General features: G+C 44.9%; 1 protein-coding gene across 5 annotated transcripts in view; it reads right to left on the bottom strand.

The window, feature by feature from the left end:
• The window catches only part of AGAP1 (ArfGAP with GTPase domain, ankyrin repeat and PH domain 1), a 1113642-nt gene that overhangs the window by 180085 nt on the left and 921200 nt on the right, over positions 1-12357 (bottom strand). For 3 of the 5 annotated variants that reach the window (XM_086956296.1, XM_086956293.1, XM_086956295.1), the window contains one exon: positions 3071-3148. The exons of the other annotated variants lie outside the window; for them this stretch is intronic. In XM_086956296.1, coding sequence (XP_086812422.1) covers positions 3071-3148 — 78 coding nt within the window. The remainder of the gene's footprint in view (positions 1-3070; positions 3149-12357) is intronic. 5 annotated transcript variants of the gene reach the window in all.

Genomic DNA, 12357 nt, shown 5'->3' with positions numbered 1-12357 from the left:
TGAATCTGGGCAACAACTAATTGCTTGGGTTTCTGTTTCCTAGGCTTGGCTGTGACAGTGATGCGACCGGGGCTAGGGGTAGGGGAAACAATTATAATATGATCCGAGGGCAAGCCAGGTGTGGGTGTAAAATCACGAAGCAAAAGGGGAACACCTTCTTGGCTAGCATTATCCCCACTCATGTCTAGCGAGCCTCCCTCCCGGGTCAAAACAAGAGGAGTACTGTCAGTGAGGGGTCTGTTTTTCATGCTCTCAACTGAGCGACGCCGCTCAGCCCTGCGCTCAGCTAAAATGGAGTCCTTATCACCCTCACTCAGTACCTTGGGGAAGTAGTTGTCCAAAGACCCATTGCGTAGTCTTCCTTTCTTCCCAGGGGTTTCCTCTTCTGTCAGCATAACCAACGTTTGTCGGGGCACGGACCACTGTACTGCAGATGTTAAGGGGTAGGCCCAGCCCAGCCTACTCTGGCCTACGAGGGCCTCAGAGGGCCCGCCCTTTGCCCGGGCTTCTCCCGGGACGCTCCCGCGCTGCGGAGTCGTAATCTTCTTAAATGATGATTGGGACCAATAGAAGTGAAGCTTTCAATCCCCCGGTGCTCAGGGGGGCGGGGCTAGCAGGGAGAGCGGGCCAGGTGTGTTCTATCGGCCGGCAGGGACTCCTGGAACATCGAGTCCCTGCGCGCTCGCAGCCCTGCTCGGCCGTTTCTGCACCCTGGTAAGTCCTTTCCAAACCTCGGGGTCTTTGTGGCGAAGCGGGTCCCGTTGGTTAAAATCCGGCCTTTGGTGAAATCCGGGGTTGGTGCAGCAAAACACACGCAAAGCAGCCAAGAGACAGCAAAACAGCACGAGGAGCTGAGAATCCCGTGGAGCAAGTAATGAAGTGAAGCTTTCAATCCCCCGGTGCTCAGGGGGGCGGGGCTAGCAGGGAGAGCGGGCCAGGTGTGTTCTATCGGCCGGCAGGGACTCCTGGAACATCGAGTCCCTGAGCGCTCGCAGCCCTGCTCGGCCCTTTCTGCACCCTGGTAAGTCCTTTCCAAACCTCGGGGTCTTTGTGGCGAAGCGGGTCCCGTTGGTTAAAATCCGGCCTTTGGTGAAATCCGGGGTTGGTGCAGCAAAACACACGCAAAGCAGCCCAGGGACAGCAAAACAGCACGAGGCATTTGCTGTGTGCTTAACTCACCTTTGACCTACATTGGTTTTAGGTGTTGTGGTGTGCAGTGCATGTGTGATATACCAGTGCTTGTTGTATGTGTGTCTGTGAATGGTACAATAGAGGGATAATGCACTGCTGTGCAGTATGTGCATGTGTACGTTGACTGCATGTGTGCCTGTGAATGGTACAATACATGAAGGATGCAGTGCATCTACGTTAAATGCATTGTTGGGTGTTTCATCCTCCCTGACCGCAGAGAAGCCTTGGAGGCTCGGCCCATGCTACCACTGCCAGCCAAGTGCTGAAGGGATACTCAGGACCCATAGTAGCTTGGTGCCCAGGACATTAGGAGTTCAAGTCATCAGCCCCCTTGGTTGGGCCTAGTAGCTCCAGCTTGTCCTGGGGCCCTCTGAACGGGATTTTGACAGCGTAATTATGTGCAATTTTGAGTAATTCTGCAGTATTTTTTTAAGTATGTGAAAGCAAATTATGTGAATTTCACAGACTCTTAGTACAGAGGCTTCTCTCTCTCTGCTCTAGAATTTACAGGTTTTTTATCATTGACAATGTTTGCTATGCTCAGACGAGGATTTGGCATTAGTCTTTATATGGAGTGGATGATCAGGTTTGATTTGATCTTTAGAAGGCACTTTCCCACTGTTGCTATGTAAGGGCGTTTGAATACAATTGTGGGCTGGGATTATAAATCAGCAAAGGTTAATGACAGGATGTGTGCGATGGACTTGTTTACATAAACAGCCCAACAATTTAAAATTTACAAGACATTTAATGCAAGTGGCTGGCAAATCGCTAAAACCAAAAGCCCAGAACACGGTGACATTAAGGAAAATACTACCCGGTGTAACTATTCCATAATAAGTCAATTAGCGTCAGGGCAAAAGCTTGCATGCGTCTGACCCTCTCAGTTCTCTCCTCAGCAAGCGCGTACTCCTTTGCCGTGACGCGAGGAGCGAAGTTTAACCTGCTCTGCATTGTACGGACGCTGCTCAGACGTCCACGCCCCCTCCCTCGGCCACCCTAAACGCTGGAGGTTGAATGAGGGGCCCCCACCGCCCGCTCTTCGGTATAATAGCGATTGGTGCCATTTACAATAATAGGACAAGCAAAAAGGCAGCTTATAATTGTGTTGTTCAAATGAGAAGTGAAAGGGGCCGAGCGAAAAATGAGGGAGGGAGGGGGCCTGGTCACAAAATAAGTACACATAATAAAATCCAATCTGTGCTTATACAAAAGGCGCTGCGCTCCTGCAAAAGGCAAATGCGCAGTCAATTTGTGAACTCTGAACCTGTGCGACCTTTTAGAAGAAACGAAACAGCCCCTCGCATTTACCAGCAAGAACGGCACATGCAAATGCCCCCACCTCCGCCAGCTCCCCCCTACCACCCATCAACCCCCCCCCTCACCACCCGCCACCCCCTGGCTCTCGCGCGGGCTGACTCCGGGAAACCATTATGGAGAACGCGTTCTCAAAAAAACCAAATTAAAAGGCTGTTACTTAAATGTCAAAGCACACCATTGTGTTCGGCTACAGATCATTACACCTGATACGAACACTTTATAAAGAGAAAAAAACGCCTGTAATAACTCGGAAAATATTACACTGAATGCCCACATGTATAAGGGGATAAAAAAAACAGAGGAAAGAGAAAGGTTTTCTTCTCGAGTAATTTAAACATCACCAGACTACGGCTAAAGGGAAAGGTCAAAATTTAAGTAAGCCTAGAAGAACATGGATGGGAAATAAACAGGATGCAGGTGGAAATGGAGGGCGCGGAGGCGGGCATGAGATGGAGCGTGCTGCGGGCGGGCGGGAGTCCGCCCAGCACCGCGGTTTTCTTGGCACGAGGTGGAGGGAGCGGGAATGGCAGGTGGAGATGCATGGCTGTCAATGCGTTACCTTCGGTGTTGGTGCCGGTGCCGCTGTATATATTTCGCAGGCTACCAACACGGTTAAGTTTCCATGCTTTGCGCTTGGCTGCATCCAGGGAGCGGAAGGCGGGAGAAAGAGAAAAGAAGGGGGGAACCAGGAGAGAAACAAAGAGTTGAACAAAAGGAAATGGGGAGAAAAGAAAATGTACAAAAACGGAGCATATGCCGGTCACAAACAAGTACAGGCCAGTTCGGAGCAAGGGCCTTACATAAACACACTAACGGCAGTGCCAGTCCTTTGCTGCTTGTGCTGGAGCACTGACAGGACAACATTGGAAAGTGCTGATATATGGAAAAATAGATCACAGAAGAACACCACAACCACTCAAACCCTTCATGTTTTGATTTCATGTCAATGTTTAAGCCGAACTAAAGGAACCAGGAAACGCTGGATTTCCATCATGCAATGGACAGGGCCACTTTAGGAAAAGCAAGTGCCAGCTGACCTAGCACAGCTCAACAAACGGTATTTGATATTTAAGAGCATCCTTAAGGGATCACCGTTCCAAAATGATCAGGCAGGTCCATTTAACATTCGGTGTCTCTCTCGAAGGGTGGATGAGGTGCTAGGTGTCAGGCTTATTTCTCCTGATCTTGCTGGTTTCAGGGATTGTACTGCACTCTTTTCGTACTGGCTCAGAAATTAATTAACTCTCCAACTGTGGCTGGTGTGGAGCAGCCAATGCCTAGCTCTATAGGAGATTAAGTGACGGCTGATAAACATAGTATGAAATTGTATTATCATGACTAATATCCATATCTAGGCAGAGGTAATAATTTCAAATTCAATAGCTCTTTCATACACATTAAGAACTGTAGAACAAGTGCAAAGAAGCACCTTGAAGTCCAAAGTTATGACCACAAGGGACCTAATGTGGAGTTTGGCGAACGGGTACTTCATCACAAATGTGACACACATTCCATCCACCTTATTAAAAGTGCAATGGATATAATGAGCTTATAATAAGGAGGACAGGATATCAGTCACGTTTGTGACAGAGTACCCATCCGCCAAACTGTAAATCCGGGCCAAAGAATTTTAAGACAAAAGTAAGACTACCATGTTGTAAGTCAGGAACAGCTGTAGTTTGTGTAGGCCATAGTGAGGAGTTGGAGATGGCTGTCCTGGGACTTTGGATTTACTGGAAGGTAGATAGTGATAACACCTCAAGATAGAGCGATGACGAGTGGACGTGCACCAGGCAAAATAAATCAAAGGCAATCTTGTAGAGTGCAAGGTCTTTATTTTGAATAAATATTCGCAGATAAAATGACAACTTCAGCTCAACCAACGCGTTTTGTTCTCCTCGGAGAACTTTGCCAGGTCTTGAAAAGTCTCTTGGTGAAACCTTGATAACAGCAAGTAGATAGGCTTCCGACGTACTCCAGTGTATTGTTCTGGACACAAAGGTGCTACAGGTTGCCCGATGCCAAAGACGCGAACGCGAATCCTCAACAGAACACGTCTGAAAGTAATTGCTCCAGTGTATTGCGCTGGAGACTAAAGGGAATTCCCAGGATGACCATCCAGACTGTCATATCTGGACCGAAGACGCGGATTTCAACTTTCTGGGCATCAACTGGCCCTGGGATTTCCCTTTTGTCTTCAGCGCACTACACTGGAGTAATTACTTTCAGACGTGTTCTGCTGAGGATTCACTTTCGCTTTACCATAGATCTTTGGCTTCTTGCACCCTTTAGCCTCTGTGTCCAGAACAAAACACTGGCGCACTTTTTTCGGAACCCTATCTACTTGCTGTTATCAAAGTTTCGCCAAGAGACTTTTTAAGCCCGGATGGAGTTCTCAGAGGAGAACGAAACACGTTGGTTGAGCTGAAGTTGTCACTTTATCTGAGAATATTTATTCAAAATCAAGACTTGGCACGCTACAAGATTGCCTTGGACTTCTTTTGCCTGGTGCACACCCACTCGTAATCGCACTTTCAGGATCTGGGACACTGAGGTACCAAGTAACGGCTGGTGCCGGGCTCTCAGGCACGAAGTGCAGAACCATCAGTCCACCGCTGAAGCGTTGTTCTTTAGATTACAACTCCTCAAGATACCAGTGCCACTGGGAACTGGATTTGGGCATCAACCAGGAGGCGAAGTGCAGCGGGTATGCATACGCACAACACACAGGATGCAGTCACAAGCTTAGACTTGATGCCACAAATCGGAGAAAACACAAAAGGTGATGGGGGAATGCTTGCATTAAGTTTGACCATTGGCAATCATTGGGGTAGCATTCCAACCCATCCTTCTTTTGCCCACCATGCCTCCCAGCCATATGAAAATGAGTCTTGGCACTCTTTCAATAGGAAAAGTTCTGCCCAAACTGCCAGGCCAGATCCTCCCCGAACTGGATCACAAGCAATCCAAGACAGTTTGCATGCACCCTGGCTGGGGCTCTTAAGTCAGGTGTAGCTTGGTTCCAGTGGCACAGTGAGCACAGGACCCACGTCTGGGCATACCATTGGCTAATTAGGACGTAACATCAGATGCACAAAAGGTGAGGAGAGGAATACTTGCAATAAGTCTAATCATTGGCAATTACTTGGAGTGGCATTCCAACACATCGTTCCTTTGTCCAACATGCCACCTCAGTTTGGACCCAGCCTTTGTTGTTTTGTCAACTATGCCATCTCAGTGCTGCTGCTGGTCTTGGTTGCTTGCTCTTTCACTGGGGCTGCATAATATTTGGCACATATAAGGTGTTCCAGTAGGAGGGCTCTTCCGAACATGAACAAGGTAGGAAAGAATTAAGCACCTCCTGGAGGAGTCGGATTACATTGGTTTCTCAAGGTGATTTAAAATACTGTCAGGAGAGGTCCAGTACTTAAACAGCTTTGGAAAGTTGTTGAGGGGTCCACAGCTTATAACAAAGAAAGGGCATTGTGCAAATTTGAATGAGACAAGACCAGCCAAAGAAAGTAAGATCTTTTAATAGGGCTGCCCGGGGTAGCTAGATATTTGATCACTGCTGGTTCAGCAGTGGCTCTGAAGTAGTGAAGCGCACATGAAGGAAAGCATGCAAATGAAGATCCTAATAAGGCTCAGCAGAGTTGAGCCGTCTGCAATGCACTTGTAGATTCCCCCCAAAAAATGGATTTCAATCTCATACGTTCATTATATTGTTTACACAGAAAGGGTGGGAAACAATGACTGTGGGAGATTGCACTGATTTTACAGAGATGCTGGTAGGAATAACTCCTAAAATGTTGGCATACTGCCACCAATCAGATAGCTTAGCCATGACAAGCTGGGCAACCTAACTCGGCTCATGTAAAGGGGGAATTGTTTGGGTCAAATGAGAGCACCTTGCTATCACCACCTGACCCACTAGTGGTCACCTACAGCACTGCTGGGCACCATCAAACCTTCTACCCCACAGGTCTCTGGGCATCAGAGCACACAGGCCGAGATTGAACAGCCTAATAGAGAGGTGAACATTTGATCTGAGAAACAAAAAAACACGGTAGGAAACAGAGTAGGTTTGCAGCAACAGTGCCTCAGAGGAAATAAGCAAGGAGTGAGGCTCATTCAATGCATGATTTCTGGATGGATCAGTAAGGGACAAAGTCACTTTACATGCGCTTTCAATGACTGTGTCAGACTACATGAAAGCCCCCCACAAGTTTCCACAATGAGGGCCTTCATCCCCTGGATTTTGATTGAGGGGATGAAGACTCACAGACCGAGGTCAGAGCAGGGCCATTAGTTGGTGATTACCAGCCTAAACCAGATTGGAAGTGATTACTTGGCATGAGATGGAGAGTTATGCCAGTTCATTCAGACATCTGCCGTCGCTGCCAGTCTTCTAAATTAAAAGGGTGCAGTGACGTGCACTGACAGTGTGACCTGGAGGGGACGTAAGAGCTAAACAACCCAGGGGCCAAACTTGAATCCCACGTCCATACTGCTAAAAAAGACTGTGACAGAAAGTAAACTGTCCTCCCTGACCTCTAATCTGCCATTTGTGAACACGCACAGCTGCAGCAGAGTACCCACCCGCACATCCTAAGGGGAGGCACATAACCTGGGGGGAAGAAGGGGGTTGGAAAAGTTTCAGTGAAAGCTACCAGAACGTCATGCTGGTCAGAGTGCAGCTCAAAAGAGGTGTAGGCAATTACCCTGGCTCCCACTTTACTGCCTCAAGCACAGTTGCGTGCAAAGTCACGTCATCGTTTTATGACGAGGAACATCATCAAGCTACCATATCCATAGGACAAAATGCAGTCATAGTATTGCTCCCCTTACCTGCCAAGCCAAAAACAGAGCTGTGAAACTCATCAATAATGCATGAACTCATATTCCTGGGAGGTGGCCATTCATGCAGCTTAAGCAATCATGGTTAATAAATATCGGATTAGAGCGAAACAGTCCTAATCGGATTCAGAATAATAGGTGCAACCACGTTTAAAAACACATATGTGGGAGGCTCTACCCTATCTTCCAGGACATGATTTCTTTTTAGATATTTTCGCCTGGACTTCTGACAAGTTTTGATGCTACGCAGGGCGCCAGATACAAAGGCAGAGAGTGAAGTGGTCAGAGCTCAGCCCCAAAATGGAGCACAGAGTGGGCTGGGTCTAGTCCCGCTTCAGGTACAGAGATGCCTGTCTGTAGGAAGTTGAAGGGTCTACCTGCTGGGAGCCAATGGTCATTTCTGCTAACAGCTGTCTATGCCACTGAGAGTGGAGCTTCACATGAGCACTTGGGCTACGATGCAAGATTCAGGTTGGGCCAGTGGAGGTTCCATAGGGTACAGTTGCAATAGTTTGACATTCTATCTGTTCTTCTATGCCTCAACCTCAGGTCCCATTCTCTCTTTGCCCTGCTTCCCTCCAGTAACCTCAATCGACTCATTATTCCAAACCATAGAATTTTGTTTTACTGTTAAGTTTTTTGCTCTTGCCAGGTCTCACTTATGAGCACTGTGCCCCATTGACAGCTTCTCAGAGCAATCGGTTTGCTGCTTGCTTCACCCTTGCATTTTTTACATGCCCTAGGGGTTTAAAAGGAGGTAGAAGGAGAGGTGGAATTTATAGTCAGTGGGCAGCTCTGGTTTTACACTAGTCCTGCTGGTGAACGTTGCAGGGAAGATTTTGTTTCCTGGCCTGGTGGTACCTTTTTATTTTCAACATTGGTAAGGCCATCAGGTCCTCCAATGTTTAAATCCCCCAGTTCACTCAAGTGGCTTGGTCATCTCTGCATCGATGTGCATCTAAACCTTAATAAAACACAATTCAACATCAGACTACACTATGGGGTCTATGCTTCACAAATCACGGACAACATTTTGGTGACAAGCTTCAGCAAAAGAAAGTTCAGGAGCAAGACAGTGACCTGACCTTATTTTTTCCCCGCAACTCACACCTGATGCTTTCTAAGGACTGTGGCCTTTCCCAAGTCAAATGACAGCCTGGACGAGTCTCGAATAACAAATTAAATGAAAGAAAATAAAGCTTGTCCAAGTCAGTCGATGCAGCAATGAGAAGTATAATCATATGAGAGCCCTTTCCAACCCCATTGCTTTAGCCAATTAGGTCTCTGGTTTTTCATGAGATGACTCTTTTCTGCAATCGAGTTTTCAAGACAGATGATACTGACTTCTCACATTTCTGGTCCTTCTAATTTTACCAGTAGCTACTTCCGACTCCACATTAGTTGATGCTGTGCAACTGCTTGGTGCTCTTTCGATGCAAACCCCTGAAGTTCGTTTTGGGATTGTTTCAAGTGCATGCTGTTGTATGCATTGCCAACAACATTTTCTAATTATTATTATGTTACGCAACTAGAGGTCCGGTTTTATTTATATCTCCTTTACTAATCGGAGCCCTATTTCTTCATATGGTTCCTAGCCCGTCACAGTGGGCCATAACACACAGTCCTCATCTTTATTTTTCACATCCAAGCAAGTTGAACAACCCATGATAAGTTATAGGCTCGATTCATAAAGATTTTGCTGCGACTTACCCTTTTAGTACCTCTAGCTAGGAGGACTACAAGAAATCCTGTGCTACTTGAAGCATAATCCACCTTGTGATATTTCCCTTGCCTGTTAGGATTGCAGTGCTATTTCATGAGCTTGCTTTCCCTTCCGTGAAACACATTTTAAGTGTACATCGAACACCCACTCAAATGTTTAAGCTCACTGAGACATGGGTTTTATACTTGAGCAAAGGCACATGATGTCAAAAACAATACCTGACAGTAAACACACAAACATTTTCATTTTGCGAAATAGTGGAATAAAAAAAAATACATTTTCATTAGCCTCTTGCTTGCTATGCTTTATAAACAATTCAACACTGTGTATTTATACATGCTATCTCTTCGATATATGGTCTAGCACAAACAGATATCAAGGTCACACTGTAAAAGCAAGTGTGGCATACTCAAGTGGTACTTTACACTAAATAGCGAGAAAATTCAATAGCAGGTTTGACGATTTTATGCAAGATTGTTGTTTAAGTCAAAACGGTACACTTATCAAGACAGGTTGTCGGATTTGTTTGTGTTATTTATCTCCGACCCTTCTAGTGTCTCTGCATTACGTGCATTCTATTTTTTTTAACCTTTTTTGAAAGTCACTAATCAAATCGGATTTGCACTTGTTTGCAAAAAGGTAGACAAATCCACTACTTTAAATGGTGGCTGTTGAGATCATTATCACATTTTGATGCCTGAATTACAAGAATTTCTATGTTTTTCCTGATCTATAATTTGAGTTTTCCACAACTCTTGGTCCCCCAACTACTTAAGTGTCCTTTAGTCAGACACGTTTAATGTTGCCTCCCCTTTTCTGTGGACATATTTTTTTTACACAGCACGAATGTAACTAATCATTTTTGATTCATGAATTTCAAGATGCAAAAAATCCCACAAATTTAATTCTACTCAGCCCATCAACAGGCAATCACATTTATCTAAAAATTCACATATGATTGACAGGTTTTTGGAATAATGAACTTAAAACAGCAGAAATATACAAAAGTGTTAAACCTTTCAAGCTCACCTAGCATCGTTTTCAAAGGCTTATCCCTTAAAGATTTCATCAATCCAAAAAGAAGCATGCGTTCGTACTTAAGTTCTATTTTCAAGCCATATAATGGTGCAAATCCATTCAGCCATCTTTTTTATACACACACACACACACACACACACACACACACACACACACACACACACACACACACACACACACACACACACACACACACACACACACACACACACACACACACACACACACACACGTTCAGTGTAACATACAATTTATAACAACTTTGGAGTGTGTGGAAAGGGCACGACATCTCCCTCAATGTTGGTAATAATTACTGCTACTATAGCTCATACCATGCCATTTTGCTATGCGGAGAAGTTATAAACACTTTATTAAACCTCAGCTGTGTTACAAAGGGGTAAACATCGATTATTCCTCGTGACTACTAGCAAAGTTTGATTCCTCTTCCAAATCATTGTAATAAGCATTCTATTAGACAGTAAGTTCTGTTTTCGCGCATCAGTTAAGCTACACTATAGAAATGACATGGGAATTGGTGTTTGCAATGTTCAAACATTTTTTGATTATCAGTACAATTCCTCTAAATAATGTTTTGCTGGGCCACACGTAACATTTGATATAAATAAAATGTTGCTGACCCATGTATACCACCATTGGCAACTCACACACAAACACAGCGATATTTGATAGAACCCTGAACTGCTAACAGTATAGAAAAAAAGTGACTAGTTGAATGTTCCTAACAGTCCTTCCTTACTGGCCAATTCCATTAATTAATTCACAGTTGGGGCGAAATTATGCAGTCTCCATGGAACCACGAGGGTATGGAAGTAATTCAATAAGATCTAAAGAAAAGTTTCAATTTTAGACCAACAATAAAAGTGTCTTTGAAGTCGTCTCCTGAGAGCTGTACCACACAGAATTCTAAAACCTAGTAGCTAACCAGAGTTGTCTCCCTGTGCCAATGTTAGGCATCCTTATGTCACTTTTTAATGACTTCCATGCTGGGTGTTTGGAGAGGTCCCAGCATAAGACACAATCATAGGAATGTGGAACCAATAATACAGAGCAGCTTCCTTTTCAGCCATTTGGACTAGTAAGTACACACTTGGCACAACTTTTATAAGTTTCGGAGAACCACCTGACAGAAGAGTCATCTTTCTTCAGTAGGCAAAGCAAAGATGGGTGTCTCTTTCGCGTGCCCAGTGCGCTCATTTTCCAAGCTAATGTACACAAAGCAATTTCCAGATTGCCATGACTGTTGTGGGTAATGATTTCCAAAAAAGCTGGTTTACTGTTCCATTGGTAACGGAGCTGCTTCCCCTTCTGTTCATATCTGAATGTAGATGACATTTTCTCAAAGCACTAACTCTAACAGTGTAGAGACTAATCTCGCTCATTTTTAGGGACCCACACTTATTTTGATTCATCATACTTTGACCCAAGAGCGTAAAACACACCAGGGGGAGAGAAAGAGGAACAGAATGACAATAACTACAACAAATGGAGGATTCTGTAACCTGCCCGCAGGAGACAAAGGGGCAGCGAGTGTCTAGCGGCGGATGAAACAGATATGTGGTGGAATCAAGAGTACGCAGCCTTGGTAAATAGCATACAAATATTCAATAGCGCCAGTCGTGGGCTTCTGAACAAAATGATGGGCACCAGCACTTATTCTTTTACAATGTAAGCATCTCAAAAGGTTTCACACAACCCCTTTCCTGCAAAATCTTTACAGACATTTCTTTTATTGTTGGATAAAAGGGATCCAGCCTCATTCATGAGGCTGGATCCATCGGCTGTGTTCGACACCCTAGACCACTTGCATTTGTGGTCTATAATCGGACAAATGGCCAGGGTGTGGAAACGAACAAATGGGTCAATCCATTTCTCACAGACCCACCATGGTCATCATTTAGCAGCTATGTACTTCAGGCATCGCAACGGTTCAATTGCTACTTTCAGTCCCTTCACCAGGTATTACAATTGCTAGCAATATGCACACAAATAACATGTGTATAGGGGTTCTGCCACCTGTAAATCTTACAGAAAACGTAGTCTTTAACAAAGTATTCAAACCTATTCAGAATTAAGTGATTGCCAAACGACGGAAAAATTAATCAAAATCTGACAAATCATAGAAGCGCAATCCAACAGCTTTAACCTAGTTGAGAAATGTAAAACTCTGAGTAGTACTTTTGGATTTCGATATAGCAATTGCAAAAAAG

Source organism: Lissotriton vulgaris, chromosome 2_1, assembly GCF_964263255.1.
Source record: "Lissotriton vulgaris chromosome 2_1, aLisVul1.2, whole genome shotgun sequence".
Lineage (NCBI taxonomy): Eukaryota > Metazoa > Chordata > Amphibia > Caudata > Salamandridae > Lissotriton > Lissotriton vulgaris.
The sequence above is the reverse complement of the archived record's forward strand: the minus strand, read 5'-3'. Positions and strand labels throughout refer to the sequence as shown.